The sequence below is a fragment of the Taudactylus pleione genome, unplaced genomic scaffold (genome assembly GCF_031769625.1).
Source record: "Taudactylus pleione unplaced genomic scaffold, aTauple2 ptg000039l, whole genome shotgun sequence".
Taxonomy (NCBI): Eukaryota; Metazoa; Chordata; class Amphibia; order Anura; family Myobatrachidae; genus Taudactylus; species Taudactylus pleione.
Genome location: NW_028284441.1, coordinates 10,040,348 through 10,067,635, shown reverse-complemented (window position 1 = coordinate 10,067,635; position 27,288 = coordinate 10,040,348). Strand labels below are relative to the sequence as shown.

The window sequence follows — 27,288 nt, the reverse complement described above, 5'->3', positions numbered from 1 at the left end:
TATTCTGTGTGACTGCGGGTGTATCTGCATGCGAAATGCTTACAGTGTCACAGCCGCTGTCACTGTAACGTAGCATTTCGCATACAGATACACCCGCAATCACACACTGAATATAGGCATGCCGCATCCTATTTCATCGCTTTGCAAATAAGACGCATTTGAAGGTAAAAAGTTGCACAAAAACACTCTGCGCTACCGTAGACTCGTAGCGCACGGAGGCAAGATGTATGTGGACACATCTGTAGTTACAAGATGCACGTGTTGTCTGATAGCTTCATACTTTTAAATGCATTCCAGCCCTATTTATTTTTCTTTGTATTTGTCTAATGTAAAAGTTTAGAGATAACTGTAGAATACTAGTGTAGGAAAGAGGTTCTCAAATTTTGCCATTACAGTCCAGGTTTTAAGGATATATCCATGCTTGAGCCAAGATGGTTAAATGAAATTGACTGAGGTTTTAATTAAGACACCTGTGCTCAAGCATGAATATCCTTAAAATCTGGGCTGTAATGGCAGAGTTTGGGAACCTCTAGTCCAGGACATAACCTATTTTTTTGCATGTAGCATTCACCTCTCTGTAGATTGCTTACTTTTTGTATCTCTGTGTCCTCCGACAATAAAATTAGCTTTTGGGAGCATGATCCTAGTGACTAGGGATTACTGTTGGGGGCTTTGTCAAGGTCTTGAGTCCACAAATTCTGACCGAGTCGGCAAATACGAGCCGACACAATGCCTTACGTTCAGAAGAATAGCACAAACCTAAGTGCAGCATATACTGCAGTAGGAAAAAGTCTGCATAGAAATATTTTGAAGTCACGGTGTCTTTAACATTTCCATGGCCCGGGAAGTGGTTTGCTGAAAAGACCAGTGCTTGATTTATATACTCTCTCGTGGGATGAGACCGTTGGAAATGTTTAAAGATGTCGCTTAGCAGTTTCTCCCAGTCAGCTGTTGCCTGATGAGATAATGATCATCTACTTGCTGTGCAGGGGATTTTTGGGTTGCTGATTTACCCAGTGTAGTCAGGAGCCCACAGGCTGCAAATAGTTTGGGTTAATTGATCCCATTCACTGTTTTCCTCCATTTCCTATAGGATGACACAGATGATGACAGGAAGCCGGATAAAATAAATGCAATCTTCCTCGCTCTTACAAAACTTTGTTCCTCTGCTACCTCCTATATTTTCAAGAACCCTATCCAGCAGATAGCACAGATTATCTTATTTAATTGTAGAATATTGAGGGACAGTCTTTTCTGTAACTGGAAAGAATGGTGCAGGGATTATCCACCCACTCCTGAAATGGGAGTCTCCTATGCACTTATCTGTACCCGTGCACAGCTGCTAGGAAAATGGAGCCATGGCTTCCAGTATAAGAAGCAATAAAGCAGCTACATGATCATGGCCGGAAGGGCTAAACAGAGGCTTTTTTTTATTTATTTTTTACCCTGTTCTCCGTTTAATCTGAGAAGCCATCCAGATGCCCTTCGTCACCAGTGAGCAGAAAGCACTGCAGGGCGTTTCATTACAATAGAGAGCAGCTGAGTCCTGATGCTGTCTCCAAGATTGTGGCTTTCAGACTGCAGCAGCGATCAGACACATATCAGTGTCATGGTAGACTACAGCTCTAATGTGCAGAACTAATCATGGCACAGACCGGCTACAAAATTGTTGGGAACACCTTTCCAGGAATCGTCAATTTTGGTGCACAAGCTTACTGTAGGTTCTCTTTATTGGCCATAGTAGAGGTTTCAGAGGCCCACCTACAAGTCAGTCTACCACATGATCCAGTTGATCATTAAGTAGGCTTACGCAGTTGTGGGGGCACTGGTGTCCTCCTGGCTTAAGGAACACTCCACCAAAGTGGTTTGCCTCACCTGTGCTGTACAAGATAGGATTTTGTTAGTCCAGGTTTGCAGAGCGGCCACCCGGATTTACTCTCAAACTCTTTTTAAAGTTGCTATTACTTGTCTTTCCTCCCATTGAGAGCTTTGGGACATACAGTTGTCTGCGTCCCCTTACTGAAGATGGAGTAAATCCCTTTTACTCATCATTGTCTTTGTTAAACAGTTACCTAGTTACGTTTTGCTGGTTTCATTTGGTCACTAGATTACTATGTATTGATCTATTTTGCTTTTGTTGAAATTCTTATATACAATCAATAATTTCAGCCAGTCATCATTTTATTGTTCCGTATTCAGGTTCCTGGTTGTAATGGAGCGGAGATTACAGAATACCGGTTAGAGTGGGGCAGGATGGAAGGGTGTATGCAAGTCATTTATAGTGGTTCTTCTTCAAGCTATGAAATCAAGGGACTTACACCAGCAACTACATATTACTGCAGAGTTCAGGTGGGTATAATATGAAAATGTTAAAGATGGCATTTCCTTGGTACATTGTTAACTTCATGAATGACTGAGTGGGTGTGGTATGAAAGGTCGACAGTGTCTATATAGACAGTCAGTAGGTTGACAGGGTCAAATGGTTGACAGTTAAAAGGTCGACATGGACTAAGGCCAACAGGGTCGAAAGGAAGTCTTTTTTTTTTTTTTTTAAACTCTAACCCTCCCCCTACTTCCTAACCCTATACCAAACATTCATCCTAAGACCTGTCCCTAACCTTAAAACTCATGAAAACCCATATATCGACTTTTTGTGTTCACCATTTGACCCTGTCGGCCATTTGGTATCATCCTTTTGACTGTCTATGTAGACACTGTAGGTCTTCCATCTGAATACCGACTGAGCTGACTGTCCTCTTTTGCAGGCTGTTAACACGGCCGGTACTGGGCTGTTTGGAGACACTGCAGTCATTACAACGCCGTCGTCTGTTCCTGCTGCTGTATCTGTGCTACAGAATGTTGATGAGGAGCTCCTGGAAACTCCGTTACCCTCACCGTCAGAGTGCCTTGCTCTCCAGTGGACAGAGCCATGCTGTAATGGGTCAGAGATCACTGGATACACCATAGAGTATGGGGAGAAGCAGCAGATAACAGTGGATTGTGTCACAAGTTGTGTCCTCACAAATCTGGTCCCTGACCGCACTTACAGGTAATGTAAAAGAATAAATATGTATATATAATCAGTGCTATGAGTGTCATATTTATTAAAAGATCTATATTAACATATAAAAATACCAGGTTTCCATTGGTTGTCCAAGCTACAACTTTGCACAATGTGATGAGTTATTTTTGTAACCGTCATAAAAAATCTATGTTAAATTTTATTTTCCATTGATGCAATTAAAAAAACAATTTAAAAGTAGCTAGTTTCATTAAAGCTGGTGTGCCCTCTGATTTCCCATTGCAGGTTACCAACCTTATTCTGGACACCTTTTTATCATAAGTTTGCAGCTCTACAATGTCACAGCACAAGCCTTGAAAAAGCTTTTAGCTTTTTATCTCTTTTATGTGGACTGTAACCTCAATTTCCCATTGCTTAAAAATTACTTATCAACAGGTTTCCATGATTATATTGTTTTTTCTTTACTGCATAGGTCCTTGCCACTCATTGCTAAAGAAAGCATATTGTAGTCTATGAGCTATGCCCTGCTCTGGGGGGCTTCTTCCATCCTAGACAGCAGGAGAGGTATAAAGGGAGCTGTTGCGGGAGTGAGCGCTCTAGTTTGACAGCTCTGAGCTCCTGGGGCAGCTCTCTGTGTCTTTCTTCCTTTCTAGGAGATCATAGAATGCTGTATTAAATGCCTTCTCCTAGCTAAATTTGATTTTGTTTTTATTTTCTCACCCAGATAAACAGCAGCATTATAGGACATTGTGACAGGCTTGATTAACTGTACATATGTAGCACATGGGAATATATATAGTTAGATAGTTAATGATACATTTTAGGGCGTTGCCACCCCTTTGCATGCTTTATATGTTTTTGATCCTTTTATGAATCTGTCTCACTGTTGTGATGTCAAATCCTGTCCTCAAGTGCACGCTCCTAGCTTGCCACTAGCCTCTGCCCCAAGCAATTGTATTCTCACATATCTGATAACTGACAGGAGAGCTCTGGGAGAAGCTATTATGGGCAAGAGAAGACAAACAATGGCAGCTTAAATGAATGGCCATCAAAGAAAGAAAAGTTCCAGAGCAAGAATATTTGAATACATGAATATTTGTATACATTTATCGCAAACAATTTACAATAGAGATATACAAAACAAGAGAAAGGAAAAACATGGATAGAGACCCTTTAAGTTACTAATGCTGGCCATACATGCTACAATTATCGGGGCGATCCGCCTGATATCGGTGGATCGCCCCGATAATTGTAGCGTGTGTGCGGGCGACCGAGGGTTAAATATTGCTCGGTCGGGCATGCAGGATTGTCCAGCATGCCCGTCCGATGCGATATTTACCCGGTAAACTGTCGGCCGCATCGGGCAGTGTATGCCCAGCGCGGCCGACAGACAGACATTTCCTGTGTTGTTCCTTCCTACGGAAGGAACAGGGAAATGTCTCCTCCTCCGGGGGCGCAGTGCGGATGTCGGGCTATACACTGTGAGATTTCTCTCACAGTGTATGCCGGCAACATCTGCGGCTGGCATGCTGCCAGATAAAATGTCTGTCGGTCTGACAGACATTTTATCTGGCTGTGTATGCCCAGCATAAGCTGACATCTTGTTGTTACATTTAGTGAAGTTTACAACTTCTGCATATTGCTCAGGGCTTTCTTGTGGGGACAAATATGCTGTAACCTTTTCAACATAATGATGAATATGAAGTTGCATAGATTATGTTTTGTTTCACAAGCAGAAGGAAACTCTTCTTTTGTATGCAGTCACATTGTCGGTATTCAGAATGTCGACACTGTAATGTTGAATTGTTGTGAATGCAGGATGTCGACGTTCAGAATGTCGACATTATGCATTTCTACTTGGAAGCGGTGTGAGTGCTTAATCCAGAATTGTGTTTCTTGGGGCCTGATTTAGTGTTGTTTTCGTTCAACACAAATTGTGAGAGACCTGCGCATGAGCTGTACTGTGCATGTGCTGGAGGTTTCCCTCTGAGATCGCTTGCAGTTCCTCCAAGCTGCAGCGTTTGGGGGGCTGGAGCGGTGATTGAGACCGTTATACAAAACATAGGCGTGTCGCCCCTGATTTGTAAGCGTGGCCAGGGTGGTCGTCCTGAGTAAGCTGCTGCTTACTCAGATGGCCGATGTAATGGTGATCCGATGCTGCATCTTAGGATGCAGCACTCAGGTCTACAATGCCAGCAGTGGGCGTCTTTTACCTTCAGACACCGCAGCAATGCTTTTACCATACAACTCTGAATCACCCCCTTAATCTGCTAGTAGTATACTGTGGGCCTGATTCAGAGATGGACGCTAATGCCACCACTGTTGCGAATTTGTAAGCAGCTGTACGAAATACGCAAATGTCGCATTGAGACACTCACCAGTGGCTTCGCTAACCCAAGTGACCACGTGCAAAGACGCAGCATCGGATGCAGATCAGTCCATTATCAGACTTCTGAGTAACCCTACGGCCGCGCAGAAGTGAGACGCCAGAGCCATTTTTACTGAATACGGAATCGCAGGCTGAGACACTGCTCGAGACAAGTCTGCGTTTTCCTTGCCTGTCGTCACTTTGCAAATAAATCCTCACTGCGAGCGACTTTGCATTCATCTCTGAATCAGGCCCTATATAGCTAATAGTGGACTAATTACTGTATTTAGGATTAGTATTTTTTGTCGAAAGGGTATTGGTGAAAAGTAGCAGATTAAAATGCATGGCGCTATGGGCCTGATTCAGACCCGCTCGCAAGCGGGTCGATGGTGGCCCAGTGCGCACGCGAGCCCCGGTGCGAGCGCAAAAAGCAGTCGCTCCGTTGCCTACTACAAAAGGGATGGCTGTGTCGATGTTGATCGACAGCTCGCCCCATTTTGTAGGCCTGGCATGGAGGTAGCTTCACAAACGGAGGCCTCCCCATGCGAACGCCTGCTGTTTGTGGGCGGCCCCACTGACATCACCAGTGATGTCAGTGGTGAACTTCCGGCTCTATTAGAGCCAGAAGCTCTCTGGGGCCTCCCCATGCGAACGCCTGCTGTTTGTGGGCGGCCCCCACTGACATCACCAGTGATGTCAGTAGTGAACTTCCGGCTCTATTAGAGCCAGAAGCTCTCTGGGGCTTGCGGCCACGAGACCCTACCACAAGGGTCTTGTCGCAAGCCCGATGGTCGCGATGGTCTTGACCATCGCGACCATCATCCTGGCCGCTCGAATAAGCTGTGGGTGGTAATCCACAGCTATGCAAGCTTCCAAGAGGCCGCAACTAACAAAACAAGTGGCCGCCCTGATTCAGAGCGAGCGCTCGCTTTTTGCGAGTGCCTCTGAATCAGGCCCTATGAGTGCTAGGGTTAGGTTTCGGTTAGGGTGAATACTACTGTCGGCATTTTCACTGTTGACATGTATCATTTCGACAGAATGAATGAAGCAGTGATAACCCCCTTTTTTCAGTGTTTTCGATGTAAAAGTGCTTATTACTGATTCTCCAAAACAGACGACAAATCTTTCCAGAGGCTTCTTTCACTTCCGTTAATAACTCTGCCGCCTCCATAGCCAGCTATGGAGGCGAAACATGATAAGCACTTACTAATGAAGCTGAGTTTTTCATTGTGTACCCACTAACACATCACTAACACATCATTGAGCTAAGCTTACTCACCAATCCCGCCCCCGCCGTAATGAGATCTTGAGGTTCTAAAAAGATCGCTGGAGAGGTGAGGTACTGTAACACCCAGTGTTCTCCCGAGGCTGTTTGTTGCGGGCACAACACCCGGTAAGAAACTGCTACCGCCCGGCACTTCCCCCTGCCCCAATGCTGCGACACCTGCCCAGCACTCTTCCCCCAGCCCAAATGTCACCCGGTCACCCTCAACGTGTCCTTTTGCCTCGGACACAGATGCCGGATGTGACGCCGAGCTGCGCCGATGTGACATGTTGTTCAAATCGGAGGCTCCTTGTCCGCCGGCAATAAGGACACGTTAGGGCTCCAGGTGACGGGACGCGGCGCATTGTGGCGGAGGGAAGTGCAGGGCAGGTGACGCAGCATTGGGGCGGGGGGAGGTGCTAGGCAGAGGACACGGCATTGGGGTAGGGGAGAGTGCCGGACAGGGGATACCAAACAGTTAAAGCATTCAGCTCCCAGGATGCCTATGGTCCTCCTCCACATGTACCCCGCCCCTGGCCACAGGCATTCAGTTGTTAGTTTGGTGCGGCAGGATTCAGATGCACTGTTGTAACAGGGGACTGTTCCAGCAGTCCTAAGCTTTTATTTTATGTTTTGTTTTATTTTCTATGTTTTTGAGTTAGCAGTGCTGAGCGTCTGAATTTAGACACATGCACTGCGACTCTGTCTACCTCCACGGGCCTCAACACCTATAACATCTCTGGTGATTTTGGCAGGTCACGGCAGAGCTTGCTAGCAGCAATGCTGGGGCCCGGACTGCAACCGGACACATGGAGATGTCAGGTATCGCTTATGGGCCCGAAGCGTCCGTGTCCTCACTAGACCACCAGGGCCTTATCGCCTGCTTCTGCTGCCATGAGGCTGGTTGATGCAGCTTAGGGGAGGTAGGCTCTCCCCCGGCAGCTCCTCCCCCGACCCAGACACAGTTCCTTCAAAAATTTTGGCGCGTCTGGGTTGCTCCTCCTACCCGCCTCGTGTATATAAGATGCTCAAGGGCCACTATCAGTGTGCTGCTGTAGCTGTTGATCTCAGGTGGTTTTGAGTCAGTCTCCCTGTATACCTAGCGCATGGGTGCTCTATATCCTACCAAGCATCATGTTTTGAGTAGTTGATTCAGAGCCCATTGCAACTAAGGGCCATAGTCAATTTGGAGTGAAATTATCGCCGATGATGTCATTTTCACCTATTTCAATTATCCCCGTATTCAATTACAAAGACTTTTCGCAGGTTTGAAAAGTCTTTGAAAAAAAACAGGGATAACTTTTCACCACTGAAATAGGTGGCGAAAAAAAGTGCAGAATTGGGGTTTAGGGGTGCAGGCTTAAAAAAAAAATTGTCATTTAAAAATAAACTGTCAAAAATAAAAAAAAAAATCTGGACACCCCAAAAAATGTACTATAATTTTGGGGTTAAAAAAATAGGGAACACACTTCTAAAATAACCAAATTAAATTCGGAGGGGTTCCCAAGTATGCGGCAGGTGTTTTCTTCATTGCGGGAGTAGCGGCAGGTGCATTTTTGCAGAATTTTTGAAAATAACTTTAGGGACTTAAAAATATGCTTACCCCCATTTTCATGTACCCCAAATTTGATAGGCATAGTAATTCCCCCCCCCCCCAAAAAAAATAAAATAAAAAAATTAAGTGCTATTCTTCATACCCACAAATTTGCTCCTGCGGCTATTACAAACCCCAACTTCCTTCAGCAGGCAAAAATGGGTGTACCCATAGTGATCCCCCATGTCTGGACATTTTTAGGGGGGTCCCAGGCACATTTCCAGAAAATTCCCGTTTTTATTCGCAGATCCAATTTTGTCGGGTTCCGTTTTCGCTCCTTTTAAATTGAATACGGGGATAAGCGGGCACGCGCCCGATACTTTATCCTCACTCTAACCTCCGATGTGGAGCGAAAAGTCCAGCACGGACTTTTAGCTCCCATATTGAATATGGCTCTAAATTGCATGTGCATTGTATGTGACTGTTTTGCTAGCTGCTGTGTTTATACTTCCTTTTATCTCTGACCGTCAGTTATAACTATCACTGTTTTTCTCCTCATCCCTCTGTTGCAGGTGTATGGGTTTTTTTTTTTCCTTTATACTTCACATTTACTTTTTATTTGTAAAGGCTGTCGCATTACATTACTTTGTTACCTTTATAATTGATTTGTCAAAAAGTAAAGGGATTCAAGAGGGGGAGTCCCCTCTGCTGGTTTCATGTAAATCCTGTTTGGCGGGCTTGTCCTCTCAGGACTTTATAAAGGATGGTTTGTGTGCTGTCTGTTATAAAGAGCCACCTCACCAGTCTAGTATACCAGTCCCTGCACAGTAGCCATCTTGGGTGTCCTCCTTGTCTCAGGTAATGAAGCAGTTTGTGGATCGTACGGCTACTTCCACGCTGCCTCCTTGTATGGGGTACCCACAGCATGCTATGTTTCCTATACATCCTTCCTAGATGGATGCTTATGCCCACTCAAGTCAGTCAGCTGTTGCGAGCAGACCAGTAGTCACTAAGGCGCCTAAATGGAAGTTATCTCTTTGTCTGTCCAGCATATGGATTCAGACGCATCATCGGAGGAATCAGATGATGTGCAGGGTTCTTCGGGGTCTAGCTCGGCAGAGGAGGACCATCCTTTTACAGTGGATGTTCCTTCTTTGGTGAGGGCGGTCAAATCAATCCTAGATATACAGGATGATGAACCAGCTCCTAGTAAGAAGGCTCCAGTGTTTAAACACCATAAGGCGGTAAAAGCTGAGTTTCCTAGATCCGAGCAGCTCACTAAACTTATGGAAGAGACATGGGGTAACCTGGATAAACTGTTTTATATTACTAAAAGATTAGCATTGTTGTGTCCTTTCCCAGGTTCTGTCCGAAGTGGGAAATTCCTCCTACTGTGGATGCTCAAGTGACATACTTAGGGCCGTATTCAATTAGCGGCAAAAACTGACGGGTTTTTTTGCATGTTTTTTCGACAGAAAAATGGCAAAATTTTTGCCCCCCAAAAAAACCCTCTGAAAACGGCAAACAGTAGAAAATGGAGGAAAAAAAAAAACTGGAGAAAAGTTTGCTCCATCCCAGACCAGGAGAAAAAAAAATGCAAAATACCTGTTATTGGTTATAAATGTGGGGATTTATTTCAGAACCGTTTGGACACTCCCCCTAATGATAAATTGCCGCAAAATGTTTTCGTAAGTTGCGTCCATTGCCGAAAAATGACCAAGCAAATTTTGCTTCTGCCATCAATGGCTACATTAATGTCTAGGCAGTTTTCTTTTCTGTCCTTTCGTCCCCAGGGACGAGCAAAATGAGTCTTCTTCCAGGCAGTTTACTTTTCGCAGGACAACCAGGCGACAAACTTAAGAGGTCTGGGCCAGCCAGACGTTCAGCTTCGAAGCCGGACGACAAACCTTCTGCCTGATGGGGCGGGTCTCCTCCTGGTGGATCTCAAGGTGGGAGGCCGACTTGCGGATTACTGGCGTCAAACGACAACAGACTCCTGGGTCCGAGAAGTGGTTTCTCAGAGATATGCCCTCACTTTCCGGAGGCATCCTCCCCAGAAGTTTTTTTGTACAAATCCCCCATCAGATGCGATCAAGCCTTGGCTCTTCAGGAGGCCATTTACTCCCTGCTGCAGGTAAGGGTGATAATCCTGGTTCCTGAGTTTTCCACAAGGAAGTGGTTATTATTCCAATCTATTTTTGGTTCAGAAACTGAATGGGTCTCATCTATTCTAAATCTAAGAACCCTCAACAAGTTTATCCTTGTACCCAAGTTCCATTTGGAAACTCTTCGGTCAATTATTTTGGCAATGGAGCCTGGGGATTTTATGGTTCCCTTGGACATTTAGGATGCGTATCTGCATGTGCCTATTAAGCCATCCCACCAACAATTTCTACGTTTTTTGCTGTCCTACAACAACATCACCAATTTCAGGCACTACCTTTTCGTCTATCAACGGCCCCTCGGGTCTTTACCAAAATAAGTGCGTTTATGACAGCCTACCTCAGGCATCTCAGAATCAGAATACTACCATATTTGGACGACCTTCTGATATTGGCACAGTCTATAGCTGTTTTACAACACCATCTCCAACTGACTATTGCCTGCCTACAGAAGCACGGCTGGATCATCAATTGGAAGAAATCCTCTCTTTCTCCAACACAGCAGATGGTACATCTGTGGGCACTTCTGGATTCTCAGACACAAAGGGTATTTCTGCCAGAGGACAAGATTGTGGCATTATAATTGCGAATACGCAAATTGCTACGCAAGTGAAGGGTATCCATTCTATTAGCGATGCCGGTCCTGGGGTTAATGGTATCCACCATCGGCATGGTGGGATATGCTCATTTCCATTCCATGCCTCTGCAAAAATTGATTCTCTCCAGGTGGAACGGACAGTATCATCTAATAAGGTCACATAGGGTCCTTCTCACTCCAGAGGTTCGTCTCTCTTTCTCGTGGTGGCTACAAAAGGATCATCTGGACAAAGGTTGCCCATTCTGGATTCCAAATTGGGTGCTTTTCACCACGGACACCAGTCTTCGCGGATGGGGGCAGTGACAGGTCATCACACCTTCCAGGGAAGATAGACAAATCAGGATAGTAATCTGGCCATAAACATTCTGGTGCTTCCAGCAGTATTGAAAGCACTCATCGTGGCACAGGACCTGCTCCAGGGCAGGCCGGTCCAGATCCAGTCCGACACCGCGACCACAGTAGCCTATCTCAATCATCAGGGAGGCACGCAAAGTCATGCAGCCATGAATGAAGCGACAAACATTCTGATTTGGGCAGAACGTTATATTCCGGCGATCTTGGCAATATTCATCCCGGGAGTCCTCAATTGGGAAGCGGACTTCCTAAGTTGTCAGGACATACACACCAGATAGTGGTCTCTCCACCCAGAGGTTTTTCAACTCCTGGTGAACAAATGGGGCCTACCAGACATAGACCTCATGGCATCACGTCACAACCACAAGGTCCCCCAGGTACGGGTCCAGGACCTGAGATCCCTCAGCAGCCTTTGTGGATGCACTAGCAGTAAGATGGGACTTCAAGCTGGCGTATCACTTTCCTCCGATTTCCCTCCTCCCAAGGTTTTTCAGGAAATTCAAGCAGGAAGGCGGAACAGTAATACTAAATGCTCCTTCTTAGCCCAGACGTCAATGGTTCACCGACATACGGAATCTATCCATAGATAGTCCGTTTCCTCTTCCTCTATGGCCGAATCTGTTAGCACAGGGTCCCTGCCTGCATCCGGACTTACCTCACCTGTCTTTGACGGCGTGGCTTTTGATTCTTTCATCTTAAGAGCCCAGGGTTTTTCCAGCTCTGTAATAGATGTGGGCAGAGGAAGGCTTTCGTGCCCTAAGCATCGTTTGAATCACAGAGTTTGGCATTCTTTTGGTCAGTGCTGTTCCCACAGAAAATATGACCCTAAGGTATTGGCTGTTCTCCAGGCTGGATTGGATCTTGGTCTCCGCCTGGCTACTTTGAGAGTGCAGGTTTCTGCACTGTCAGTCTGGTTCCAGACTAGGATTGCTTCTTTACCAGATGCTAGAATTCTTTTTTTTTTTCAGGGGGTTCTCTGAGTTCAGCCTCCTTTTTGCACCATGTGATTTGTCTTTGGTTCTCAAGGGGCTACAAGCTCCCCCATTTGAACCTCTGGAAGACCGTTTTTCTCCTCGCTATCTCTTCTGCACGTAGAGTCTCTGATTTGGTAGCTCTCTCGTCGCGCCCCTATTTTTTTTTATTTTTCACCATGATAGAGCTGTTCTCCGCACAAGGGAGGGTTTTCTTCTTAAAGTAGTGTCCCGTTTTCATGTGAATGAAGAGATTGTGGTTATAACTTTTCAGTCTTAAGACCTTTCTGTAGGTGAAGCCTCCCTGGATGTAGTTCGTGCTCTCCGTATCTATGTGTCTATGTGGAGTGTACAAACTTTTAGAAAATCAGATACTCTATTTGTGTTGTATGGTTTTCACAAACGAGGATGGCTAGCTAGCAAACAGATTCTGGCTAGATGGTTACGTATGACTATCTCTCAGGTATATACACAGGCTAGTCTCCCTGTTCCAAACAGCACATTCTACTCTGTCAGTAAGGCCATCATGGTCATTTAGTCATGGTGCCTTTGTTGAGCAATTGTGCAAGGCAGCCACGTGGTCTTCTGTTCACACTTTTCTCAGGTTCTATGCCTCTGATATTTTTGCCTTTCAGGATCTTACTTTTGGGTGATGAGTTCTCCTTTCTGCTCAGGAGCGTCCCCACCCTTAGGGGAACTGTTCTAGGACAACCCCATGCTATCCCTGTGGATACCTATGGAACCTAAGAAGAAAATAAGAGTTATGGTAGACTTACCATTGATAACTCTTTTTCTTCGAGGTCCACAGGGCACCCACACTGACGCACCTGGCTGCATTGGGTAATTTTTCTTTCGGTCACGGATTCCCTCATCTTGTACGAGAGTGTTTCTGGTGTACGATTGTTCTTCGTTCTCCTCTTTCCTTCTCATGCCTTAGGCTTGTTTACAAAACGGAATGCCTGTGGCCAGGGGTGGGGTATATGTGGAGGAGTACCAGAGGCATCCTGGGAGCTGAAAGCTTTAACTGTTTGGTGTCTGGATCACTCCAACCACATTAATCTCCATGGTATCCCTGTGGACCCTATGGACCTCAAAGAAAAAGAGTTATCAATGGTAAGTCTACCATAACTCTTATTATTTAATGTTTTAATCATTGTAAGGTCAGGATTTAAAACATTTTACTATTGTGAAGGCCTCCACCCAGCTGCTACTTGATGCTATTCAGCCGGAAAAATGTTCTGGGGAGAACACTGAACACCTCTGTTGTGACTCCCTGTTTAATACATCTCAGTGTGTAGACATTCTGCAGTGATGCAATATGTCTCTTGAGAGATGCAGGGCATGTTAATACATTAACCCCCCCAATGTGATGTACAACATATATCACAATTTTCTCCTTTTTCTTAAGGAATAGGTCTAAAAATATATGGTCTGTAGAAAAACTGTTGCTTTCTGGTTTCCTTAATCTGAAATTTGTTACCTTTTATTTTGTCAAGTTGCGGGTCATATAACTGTATATTTCAGTGTTTCTCATTTATTTTTCTAGAATACGAATTCAGGCCATCAATGGTTTAGGAGCAGGTCCTTTCAGTCCATCTATTAAAGCCAAAACAAAGCCGCCACCTCCCAATCCTCCCCATCTGGAATGTGTGGTCTTTAGTCACCAGAGCCTTAAGCTGAAGTGGGGGGATGGATCCAGCAAAGCGCTTGCCACAGAAACATCACTGTACAATCTACAAATGGAGGATAAGCTCAGCAGGTGAGTGTGTCAGTGCCCAGGAAAGCATTACAAGTGATTAATATGCACCTCATACATCCCCTTGTATGCTAGATGTCCATTAGCTCAACACGTGTAAGTGGTTACTGTTTGCCAGACTCGCATTTCCAATCATCAGTCATTTTCTCAGTTAATGGGCAAAGAAGCCACTAATTAATCTATTAAAGATCCGGTCATGTGTGATTTTTTTCATTACTTTGTGTATGTTGGAGGTGTGCCTTTAACAGTAAGTTGTTGTTGCTTGTTAAATAGTGCAGGTCACTTTCATACAGTTACATCAGTCTCATCGCTGATAGATTTTGTCAGTTCAGGAACATATTTATCAATAGTTTTATAATCGTACTTGTTGCCAATTGGACCAGTTATTTATTACAATGTGTGTTCCCTTTTGTGTAGGTTTTTTACAATCTATAATGGGCCGTGTCATACATACAAGGTGCAGAGACTGAATGAATCAACTACATACAACTTCAGAATCCAGGCGTATAATGAAGCAGGAGAAGGACCGTTTTCCGAAGTTTACAGTTTTGCTACAACCAAATCTCTGCCTGCGGCGTTAAAAGGTAGGTGTTAGATAGTGGGGGTATATTTTTCTATGAAAAGAGCTAACATTACTTGGACAAAAGCTACCGGTACTCATGTAGAGCTACAAGTTGATACAAGAGTTACACAGTAGCTTCCATACTCAGGACAAATCTACAGACTCTTATTATATTTTTTTATTATTTTACTGATTTAGTCTCATTTCCGGAACTAGTTATAAGTTTTATAGTTGTACTACTTATTGAGTACCACCAAAGTAAAGGCAGGTGTTGGGCAGGTTTAACACATGTAGTCCCTGTTATGTAGTCTCTTGCAGGACACCTTCCTATAATATATTCTGTAGAGATTTCCAAGGTGTTGTCAATAGCTATTGAATATGCAGTTAACAATTTTTATACAAGTAAAGACTATATCCGCATCTTTTTTGTAGATAGTGAACATTTGTGGTTTGTAAATATTGGGTGAACCCTGGTAGGGATGAGAATGGTGGACCGTGGTAGGGGTGCGAATGGGGACCCTGATAGGGGTGCGAATGGTGGACCCTGGTAGGGGTGCGCATGGTGGACCCTGGTAGGGGTGCGAATGGTGGACTCTGGTAGGGGTGCGAATGGTGGACCCTGGTAGGGGGTGCGAATGGTGGACCCTGGTAGGGGTGCGAATGGTGGACCCTGGTAGGGGTGCGAATGGTGGACCCTGGTAGGGGTGCGAATGGTGGACCCTTGGTAGGGGTGCGAATGGTGGACCCTTGGTAGGGGTGCGAATGGTGGATCATGGTATCGAATGGTGGACCCATGGTATGGGTTTGAATGGTGGACCATTGTAGGGGTACAAATGGTGACCATGATAAGGCATAAATGGTCGATACTAGTATGTTAGACACTGGTAGAGGTGTAAATAATAGGGTGGACACTGAAAGGGTATAAATTGTACATACTACTAGGGGTAGTCACTGGTAGAGAGGTAAATAATAAGGTGGACACTAGTAGGGTGGTTCCTGGCAGGGATACTGCTATTGCATCACCAGGAAAAAATAAAACTTGACGTTAAATAATAATGCATATAAGTTCCACAGTGTTACAGAAATGGCAATCCTGATGCAAGTTACCCATTAAACCTCTTTAATCTTTTTAGCACCCAGAGTGCAACAGATCGATAACAACTTGTGTGAAGTATCTTGGGAGCCTCTGCAGCCGATGAGGGGAGATGCAATTGTTTACATCCTTCAACTTACCAATGGGAGAGAGGTCGATCAGGTGCTTTTATGACTTACAATTTATTTTAATTTAATTTTATATTCCCCAGTACTTATCTGCAAATTTGTATTTACACACGAGCTGGAACTGTGCTTGCTCTGTCAGGGTAATTAAATGTAAATATTGTGCTCCCTACTATACTGTATATAGATATTTGCAGTCACAGAACAAAATCTGGAGGATTGAGTCACAGTGCATGTACACAGGTAGCAGAATCCAAGCTGTCTTTTAGTATAACTTTGTGTAAAATACAAACGTTTTCTAATAAAACACGGAAGTTATATACGAGCTCGCTGCTTACACAAATGTTTATTTACAAATAGTGACATCATTTTTTTGTATTAGAAATCTAGAAACACCTACACAGGTGCAGTCATTGGCCAAGCTTGTATAAGAAAAAAATAGCACAAAGCGAGAATGGCAAAGCCAGGCAGTAACATTTTAAGGTTTCCGTACTATAAATCTAATAAAACAGTGTCCACGTTACAGACAATAACAACATAATCGCCCCTGAGACATGCCAGCATACCTCAGTCATTTTAGAATATATTGTATTAAGTAAGCTATCAGTGTATTTAGGCAAGTTACAAAAACAAATGCCCAGTGTGGCACCCAGTCAGACACAACCTCATAGGTATAACTGTTTATGCACTTAGTAGTCTTTTGTAAATATATACGTGACTTAAATGGCAATAACCTTCTTCACAATCCACTATGCCACCAATCAGTGTAATTTCAGTGGTAAGGCCCTTGTGATGAATCCACCAATCTGCATTCTGTACAGAGCATTCTGCTAGCTGTGATGTCTCCAGCCAATTGCACAAGATGAGGCTTTTCTTGGCACCATCCTGATGTACATTGGGGAAGCACCACCTCCAAGTTTTTGTGTATGTTTTAATATCTGTATTTTGTAAATATAGTGCAGCAATCAGTTTTGTAAAGAGTAAACACAGCTGCTATTTGGCCCTTTAAAAAAAATCTAATTATTGCTGAATATTGTGTTATTTAATACATTTGTTGAATAACAAACAAAACAGTGATAGAGATGATTACTATTGCTGTAACTTTTTTTTGCGGTGGGGAAAGGGTGGGAGTTGCATTGACAGATATATAAAAAACTGTATTTATTTTAACCATGACTTTCCTTTTCATCAGGTATACAAAGGAACGGACACCTCATTTACTTTTGCAAACTTTCAAACAAACTGTGAATACCGGTTTAGAATTTCTGCCGGGCGGCAGTACCATGATGCCAGCGGATTGCAGGAGTTGTTTGGCCCTTACAGCCCCAGCACCACATTCTCATCTCAAAGACAGGAGCTGGATCTGCCATGCGCAAATGCAGCACTGGAGGCTACAAAAAGCAAGCGGAAGCCTCTCAGCGACGAGCAGTTCGCCATCTTGCTCCTCATGATGTTCGCCGTTGTAGCGTTTCTTTTCGCTGTTGTCATCCAGTACTTTGTTATTAAGTAGATTTTAAGTGCCCTGTTCCCAAGATTATCCGTATTTTTTTTCAATATTTATGTTTAATTATTCTAATTAAATTTATAGATGGAAATGATTGTATTATATATAAGTGCATTTCCATTCTTGCTGCTCATTCATCGAGAGGCTGGATTTGTAGAATCCTCCTATATATGGAACATAAAGCATCATGAAACTCTTAGAAAGGGAACTTTAATCCTGTTATTCTAGGGCCGTGGTGTTAAATGCCTTAATACACTCAAAGGTCAAGTTGGTGCTGTTCGTTTATGTAATGGACCGTTTGCTTTAAAAGCATGTCCCTTTTTAAATGTTCAGCTTTGCATGTGGGTAGCTCACAAAAGGATTGTTTTGTTACACAAGTGTATGTGTCTGTTTTTTCACACTGTCCTGTGGTCTTAATGGAGAAGAGTAGCGAATCACAAATGGCACCTTCGTAACATAAGACTTGGTAACACTCACCGATATCCTTAGAAGAATTTGGTTGATTTTTTTTTTTTAAAGCCTTTTTCCTATCAGGTTATAACAGTCACCAGCTCACATATTGATGTATATAGTCTTGTCTTCTAGGAATTCTATTTTTCTTCCCGTCAGGAAGAGTTGCACATGTGTTACAAATACTTTTGTTAGTTGGGTCCACAAAAACAAAGACTGTACAATGGAAGGACACAACAACAAACAGGCTTGGAAGAGCCTTGTGTTGCAGTGCCTCACGTTGAACATGCCTGTTCGTACGTCCCTCTCGTAAGAGGCTTCAGGCTAGCAATATATAAATGTTCATTTTTAGGCTTTTTATTTCAGTTTAGACCCCTGTTTGAATTGCTTAACAGATAGCAGAACTACTTACTTCACTCTCATTTACCTTTGACTCTTTGAAAAGGACGTGATGACCAGGTGTTGCTGATTCCTTTGTAAATGTTTCCAACAAGGAAAAATAAGTCAAATAATTTGCTCATGGTTGGTTATTCCATTTACTCTTAGTCTTGTGGCAGGTAGAACCTCTAAGTCTGTGAATAGGGTGCTTTTGTAGTGCACGTGTTGAGAAAATGTTCCTGAAGCTCACGTGTTTTATAAATTTAACTCCCATCGGATCTTTTAATATATGTGAAAGATTAGCGCAGGAGTCCACAGTAAAGGCTCGTTATGTGGGGGTAAAAAAAGGGAATTAAAACATTTTCTCATGAGTGCAGCCAAATCCTGTTTGACATGATTGCAAATTTAGTGTATTGTTAGTCTATGGCTTCTGGCAATGAAAGATATAGAATATGAGAAGCTTTAAAATCATTATGAAGCACTGTGATTATTTCATTGAAGTAATGATGTGATAAACTGCGGAAAGTGTTTAAGAGATGGCTCTAACGAAGGCGGGCGGGTAGCAGCTGACTATTTATGGCAGGTATTTAGTGACACTGCTGCACTGTTTGGGTTATGATTGTGCTTAAAAACCTCTGTAGCTCATAGCAACCAGCTATTTGCTTCATTTTGTGAACAGTATCCTGAACAAATGAGTCAGCACTGAATTTGTCGGTAAGGGTTACATCACAGAATGTAGACTTACCTGTGCAGTAGTTTTTCATGCATGCTTCCCAATGTGTTAAAAGACATTTATGCAATTATGTAGACATTTTATTCCTTACCTGTCAAACATACCTTGCAGCAATACGTTGTACAATTTTATTGTGATTGTTAAATAGTCAGTTACAATACACACGCAAATTATAAAGCTTCCTAAATTCAACTTTACTCTGGATGAAGGAAAAAAACAAATTGGCAAATATTACAGATAAAACTTCAATGGAGAACTTAAAATATGTAAATTTTAACATAGAAATCCGCAAATTTTGAAGAGTATGTGATGTAATAAGATGGCATAGCTAAAGTTGTTGCTCCATAGATGGAATTTGAGCAGGTAACATATATGAGACATTAATTGCATTGTGTCTAAATTATGTTCCTTATGTAAATTGTTTGAGCTTAGTCTTCACTGTGTTTGTGCATTTGTTATTGCAAATGGTCCCCACTGTGAGAAGTAAAGACAAATTAGCTTTCTTGTTTATTTGTATAGCGAAGTACTATTACCAGCAGACAATTCCCACAAAGCTAAACAGACAGTTAGATAAGATGACAAAACATTTTTATTTGTCCGACTTTAAAAGAAAGTGCATCTGCCTCTATAAAACTTTTCTTTTTTTAACAGAAACTTTTAGAAATTTAAAATACTGTGAAAGCATTGTCTGAGTTAACACTGTAAACGGTAGATGAAATCTATGTCCTAGAATAGACAATGAGTTGTCTTACTCTATTCATTGCTGGCTGTTGAGCTCTGAATATGTATAATGTACATGTGTAAGTTTTAAATGTACTGGGTGTATTTTTTTATAGATGTATATTACCGAAGAGTTTTATAGAGGTAGTTCAATTGGGTTTTTTGACAGGTAAAGAACAGATTTTTCTTTTTGGATGTTTTGCTATCTTTGGGGCTGAATCAGCAGAGGATGCAGATGGTGATACTCACGCAGATTATCAGGAATCTGCGCATGCGCAGAACGGGTCCTTCGAGGTCGCACGCAGGACCCCTTATGACTCTACTTGATTGAGAGGCAGAAACGTTTGCGGGGATGTCCTGCGTTCCCAGAAACGGGCGTGTTGCCCCCCCGCTTCCTGGGAGTGCCGAGGTTAGCGCCTGCATCCATGGCCGCAGACTTCCTGGCATTGCAAGACAGACAGCCTACGTAAGCTGAGGCTTACTCAACTGGCTGGGACCGCACAATGGTCGCGATAATGATCCCAGTCTGCGACCTCGGGCACAGCGCTAGGATCGCAGATGCTGGCAGGAGTTGTCTCTCTACTTTATACGCCTCCTGCAGCATTTGAATTTTAGCAGGACGGAATTACAAAAAATGCTGGTATGCAGCTTTGCAATTCCGTCCTCTGCTGAATTAACCCCTTTGTAGTAGGGCTCTCATGAAAATTGGACAAAGTACCAAGGGTGGAATTCCGTGTGCTCGGAGTGCCTCCTGAACAATATAACGCTGGCATTCCGTGACCAATTGTTACTCGCATCCCATAGAGGTGCGTAGGAAAATAAGTAAGCAAATATTGCCTTCTATAATAAACAAGGTGCACAGGCGGACATTGCAGTGATGTCCAGAGTCACATAGTGCTGAATTGAATTCCCTAGCTGCAATGATAAACTGTGGCCTTTTATAGATTCACATTTTCATATGGGTAGATTTGACACCAAAAAGAAACAAACTGTCAACGATATTGCTACTTCCACAGGACGCACCATCCTTTTACATGTGCCTTGTAAAGAGTCTAATTTGAATACAGAAAACTATGTGGTTGCCTTTTTTTAAGTTATTATTACAAGTTGGAATTTAAACAAGTTGCTATATCACATTGTGTAGTAAGAGCTATTTGCGTAAAGATAATTGTAGCTTTAAAAGATATGCATTTTGAGATCTAAACCTTTAGGATACTGGTATTTTTTAAAATTAAACATGAGCAATTTGACTGTATTGCAACATACCAGTGATTTGTCTGATTCCATAAGATCTGCAGTAGACTTTAGCTGTGAATTAAGTTACTCAGTTGCTACAAAGTAGATTACCCACATATCTCTAGGTAAGAAGAAGGCAGGCTAAGCTATAGTGCATTTATTGCCTACTCAAAGTGGAGGTGGACAAATATTTTATCAGTATACCAAACCCTGGTAATGAAGTCTCTAATTCCTATTGAATGGATTGGCTGACTGTCTCCACTGTGTAACAGGTAGGGATACACTTTTAGAAAGTTTTATGCTAGATTTTATATATATATATATATATATATATATATATATATATATATATATATGAAGGTATCATGGGCGGCACTCAAAGGACTTCAATGTGTAAGTAGTAAAACAGGAGACACTACTCCATGCCTCCTGTTTTACTACTTACACATTGAAGTCCTTTGAGTGCCGCCCATGATACCTTCCTGTACAACCGTGTTGTGAACTCGTGACACCACCCGGGAGGGATGGCACCAGGGCCAGCTATATTTCTAAGGAATTGAGTGCCGGTTTTGTGGAACTGTGTGTATATATATATATATATATATATATATATATATATATATTACACACGGGAGAACATGATGTATTGCATGGCATGTGCAGCTATTAGTCATCAGCTAATTGTATACTTTGCCTTTAAGCATTGTGATTTGTTTTATTTTCCATATTTGCATTGCAATATGCTGTTCTTGTTCAATGTGATGCTTTCACCACTGTGGTATAATCGGCCTTACAAAACCCCTTTGTTTGTATCTGGACCTTTCATCTATATATCCACATTTTGACCTGCTTTGCATTTCATTTATGTGTTACAAAATCTATTCAATTTCTGTGCTTCTCAAGAATATATTGCAGCACTTTCTGAAAAAGCACAGATTTGTCTTTATGGAGGAAAAAAAAGTGCATTTATTATAAATGTTACACTATTTGGCTCAAAGTGAGCAAATGTTTTTTATACTGTCTATAATCTAAAAAAAAAAAAAAGTAAAACCGCACGTTTTTTTGTTTTGTTCTTTTTCATGAGATGCCCATATTATGTATTATCTACTAACCTAAATATTTTTACATATAAGATGTTTTTTTTGTAAGAAATGTTCATGCTGAAAATATAAATATATATAAATATACATTCCATCACTTTATATCTGAGAATTTTTTTTCCTTTATCTCACAATGTCTTTTTTTTTTTATTTAGAATTCTTTATATCTGATTTGAACAGTTTACAAATGTGTGAGCATAATTTGCAGCAATTTTAAAATTTACTGTGTTTCTGACAGCAAATAATGGTTCATATTAGGAGATAGCTCTCCTCAAAGTCACTTTTATAGCAAATTAAGAAAACAAATTACACTTCTACAATGAAAATATTTGTAGGTAAATATTGTAGTATTCATATTTAATGTGAGATATGTTTGTCAAATTCTTATTCAATCCTGTTGAATCCATTTGCAGTTGTGCAAAATATACGCTAAAATAATTTTTGTATTCATGTTTAAGTTAGATAATACATATTAGACATTATATGTATTGCTCTGATTTGTGTCAATCATCTATGAATATCTCTGCATATCGTTTCATTTTTTAATATTTTATAGAGACGTGTATTGCCACTTTCTTTACAGTAGGTGTTATGGTGCATACAAAACTATTTTTTTCCCACAAATATATTCTTTGTATGGTATTTTATTTATTTCGATTTAACAAGTCATAAAAAGTTTCAGGTTTAAATGTACTGTTTTTACCTGTAGCAAAAAACAAAACAAAAACCATTGTCTTGGTGAAAATCACTTCAGTTTTATGTGACGCTTAACTTGACCCCACTGCAATAATCCCAATTGCAAGGAAAGGGATGAGCACATTACCTATGTGTCCGTGTGTGTAAGTCTATGCATATGTTTTTGTACACACATATGTCTCATTAGGCTACGGGTCGAGATGAGCGAAATGTCATGCAAATGAAGCTTTTCAATGGAACAGGCTATTTTGCAGAGGTGTCAAGTTCTGACAAAACAATCTTCAAGTTCCTTTTTGCTTTGCCTTCCCACATAATGCCCTACAGGGCTGTACTGTAAACATACATTTCACTGAATTCATAGTCTCTGAATAAAGCGGGGACGATGAAGGACATTTCATTCTGCTGCGTGCTATGTTTGGGGCAGGACTGGGGGACATTTGCCAAATTTAACCAATAAAACTTGCAGAATTTTTACAGCCAAAAGTGGAACTAGGTTTATATTAGGTTTTTATTTGTTTTGGAAATATTTCGCTCCTCTCTAGCTACAGGCATGTTTACATTTATTATTTACATATTATTCATCTTATGTAAAAACAACTCTCTCCATTGCCAAAGGAGTTTTGTTTTCCGGATAACATATTCGAGAACCCAACTGAAGCATTAAAAAAAAAAAAAAAAAAAACAATTCCATGTATTTTGCATATTACAACATATTTTTTCTTTATTTTTGTTTTTAATTCAGCAGACTTTTTTAAACAGATCATAATTATTCAAAAAATAAATTAAAGCTTTCAAGTTACTGAATAAGTTAGCACACTGCCGTTCATTTATACTTTATAATGGTGGCCATATTTATTAGGGTTCATGCTGGGATATATAAGGTAATAGCTCTGTTTTACTAGAAGATAATTTTACAAAAATATTCTTGCAGTAAATATGGAGCCCTAAAATGGTCCCATTTTTACCTTCATAAGTATGGTTTACTTTTATTATTTTACAAATTAATTACATTCCATTCTTATGTACTTTAGTGGTGTTCTTGTTAGAAATATGTTGCTTTGTATTTTCATTGTATGTCGAGGGGTCTTCTACAATATAAGATCACCTTGCTTATGTATTACTAAATTGTTACTATGAAATAGATAATATATTTAATGTCTAATAAAAAGTATAAAAATTGTTGGAGAGTTTGACCTTTTTTTAATCTAATTCGGTAAATTACTTTATTTTTATTAAAAGACCGAAGCATAGAGTATGATTTGTTTTATATTTTCTTTAATATAGGTTGCCGCAGATGATGTACAAATCATTTCGTGTACAAATTCAGAAAAGAGCAAGGACAATAGATTCTTGAACCAAAAAATCCCAATTTGAGCGATGTCATTGAAATAAAACAAGTGTACAGGGTAATGTTTTAAAAGGAGGAGACATTTCGGGGCTGTAAAAGACCCCCATTCTTCAAGTGCAGATATGTACAAATGGTATGGAGAGATGCATGACTTTAATAATCGTATACCATGCCACATGCAGATACAATTACTTCACTCATTGCAGATGGACAAGTAAGGCCTCTAGGTAATACTATGTGCTACATTTGTCTAATAATACAGAACAATTACAGGAAGTACTATATACAATCCACAAAGTATATAATAGATACAAAATAAATACATTCAGCGGACTACCTGTGGCGTCCTACAAATAAAATGTAATAATAATACAAACAAAACAATATGATTTCAGATTCCTTTAGTGCATAGATAATAACAATGATTCTAAGGGGGACGCAAAGTGCCTGTATTTGCATCAGTCGTGGAAGACCGATTTAGAGGGAGTTTTGTGAAGTCTTGGAGAGAGATAAAGTACCAACCAAACAGCTCTTAGCTGACATCTTACAGGCTGTGTTTGAAAAATGACAGGAGCCGATTGGTTAGTACTTTATCTCTCTCCACTTTATTTCCAAGCTTTGAATAATCCAGACCTTAGGGGGCTATGTATTATGCTTCGGAGATAGATAAAGTACCAACCAATCAGTTCCTATAATTTTTCAAACACAGCATGTAAAGTGACAGTCAGGAGGTGATTGGTACTTTATCTCCGTCCACTTTATATTTCTTCACGGCTTAGTACGTAGGACGGGATGTACTAAACATCGCTTCTACTATGCGGTACACCCCCCGTCTATGGGTACATACCGCAGTTCATTACCACGGTATGTACCAAGAATATCGCAAGGGACAGCTCTCCCGATAAGAGCTGTCCTTTGCGATGGCACTGGTCAGAGTAACCTCAGGGTTTAACACCCCGAAGTCCTTCTGCGCATGCGCAGAAGGCCGTCGGCCACGGGGGGGTGATGGGAGAGATCCCTCAAAAGGGGGAATGTCCAGAATAGAAGCCCTAGGCTTCTTTTGGGCAATGCCACCTGAAGGGGATTGTGGTAAAGCCCCCCAAAAAATGCAATTTTCAGGGGTTTTACAGCATTTTCACTATTAATACATCCCGACCATCGACCCCTGTTTGTACCTTATGCTAACGGGGAGATACCTTAGGGCTAATGTGGGGGTACGTACGTCCGCAAGTAGAAAGAGTTGCCATCCATTAATTTTTGGACAACCTCTGCAACCATCGTTGTTAGTATGGACACTTGCACCAGCCCCATGCTAGGTGCAGAATCCATCAGAAGCAGGCTTCTCTTTACCGTATGCATGACTCAGAACGCACTAAGCTTTAGACACACAACCCACGACACTCCCACAAGACAGGCTGTTCCGTGCGGCTGCTTTTATCGCTGCACTGTTCCCACTTCAAAATGCCCAATTTCACAGAAAGACTGATCCGTCTAAGTTTGTCAGACTCCAAATAGGACGGATATGCACAAAAATATACATTTGCATCTGCGTATGCGCTTGACTCATTGCTTGCTCACGTGTAGTGATCCGTCCAACTCCGAATTAGTGTCTTTGGGGTATATTTACTAAAGATCAATTTAAGATTGATCAAAATCGATGTGTTTCTGGGGCTAAATCTCACATTTTTTAACAGACAATTTTGCATTTGGTTTTATGAAGTATTAATAAATGTCATGCATCCCCAGAAACATAACATCAATGTTATTTTAAATCGACTAAAATGGACCATTAGTAAACATACCCCTTTGACTCCATTCTGACTGTATACGGCTAATTAAATTTATATAAAAACATACTAAAATGTATACAAGCAATAATTTTAGTTTATACATTATGTACATATGTTTAACAGATAAGGTCATCTATAAATGATTAATCTACTTTCTAGAATATAAATATGTATTACATTAGAAGTGTTTATTGTGGTAAACTATTGTATTCGTTACTAAAGGCCACCTTATTCTAACAGAAGCATAAGAAAAGCCTTTGATATTGAACATTGTGTGACAAAGTGGATGTTAGTGGTGAACGTTGCATTTATATTATGCAGAACAAAATGAAAAAAATCAGAAGCAAGTTATCACATCTCTACAAGAGCAATTAATAAAAAATAAAAAAACTTGAGAGAACCCAACTGAAGCATTAAAAAAAAACAATTCCATGTATTTTGCATATTACAACATATTTTTTCTTTATTTTTGTTTTTAATTCAGCAGACTTTTTTAAACAGATCATAATTATTCAAAAAATAAATTAAAGCTTTCAAGTTACTGAATAAGTTAGCACACTGCCGTTCATTATACTTTATAATGGTGGCCATATTTATTAGGGTTCATGCTGGGATATATAAGGTAATAGCTCTGTTTTACTAGAAGATAATTTTACAAAAATATTCTTGCAGTAAATATGGAGCCCTAAAATGGTCCCATTTTTACCTTCATAAGTATGGTTTACTTTTATTATTTTACAAATTAATTACATTCCATTCTTATGTACTTTAGTGGTGTTCTTGTTAGATATATGTTGCTTTGTATTTTCATTGTATGTCGAGGGGTCTTCTACAATATAAGATCACCTTGCTTATGTATTACTTCCATGGGAAGGAACACAGGAAATGTCTGTCTGTCGGCCGCGGCTGGGCATACACTGTCCAATGAGGCTGACAGTTTACCGTTAAATATTGCATCGGACGGGCATGCTGGACAATCCGGCATGCCCGACTGAGCAATATTTAACCCTCGGTCGCCTCCCCACACGCTACAATTATCGGGGCGATCCGCGGATATCGGGCGGATCGCCCCGATAATTGTAGCGTGTATGGCTAGCTTTATTGTTATTGTTCAAACACAGCCTGTATAGTGACAGGAGCTGATTAGTTGGTACTTTTTCTCAGTCCACTTGATCTCTCTCCAAGGCTTAGTATATAGACCCCTCAGTACATAGCCCCTAAAAATATGTAAAAGTAGATGAATTGTATCATTTTGTGAGGAAAATAGAAATACAATATTAATACTTATGATTTACAGCCGAACGTGTGGCCACCTTGGGCTGTCGGTCATCATCATGCTGTCATGATGATGGGCCTAATTTTATGGGGGGGGACTAGAGCTGTTGTGCTGTAGTTCCATTCACCCATTGGTAATCTAGCCCTGTACATAAGTAACATAATCAAAGAAAACTAGTTTCACTACTAAACAATGATGTTAAACTGGCCACACACATAAAGATTTGCTCCCAAATCCCGGAAAATGGC

The 27,288-nt window shown here is 41.3% G+C and overlaps 1 protein-coding gene across 2 annotated transcripts in view; it reads left to right on the top strand.

Moving 5' to 3' along the window:
- LOC148538605 (fibronectin type-III domain-containing protein 3a-like) overlaps nt 1-23,805 on the top strand; it is a 114,914-nt gene extending 91,109 nt beyond the window's left edge. For both annotated transcript variants that reach the window (XM_088453064.1, XM_088453058.1), the window contains exons 21-26: nt 2,200-2,349; nt 2,766-3,049; nt 13,820-14,032; nt 14,447-14,613; nt 15,725-15,846; nt 17,002-23,805. In XM_088453064.1, coding sequence (XP_088309190.1) covers nt 2,200-2,349; nt 2,766-3,049; nt 13,820-14,032; nt 14,447-14,613; nt 15,725-15,846; nt 17,002-17,319 — 1,254 coding nt within the window. In that variant the 3' untranslated portion in view covers nt 17,320-23,805. The remainder of the gene's footprint in view (nt 1-2,199; nt 2,350-2,765; nt 3,050-13,819; nt 14,033-14,446; nt 14,614-15,724; nt 15,847-17,001) is intronic.
- Nucleotides 23,806-27,288: the final 3,483 nt, after the last annotated feature.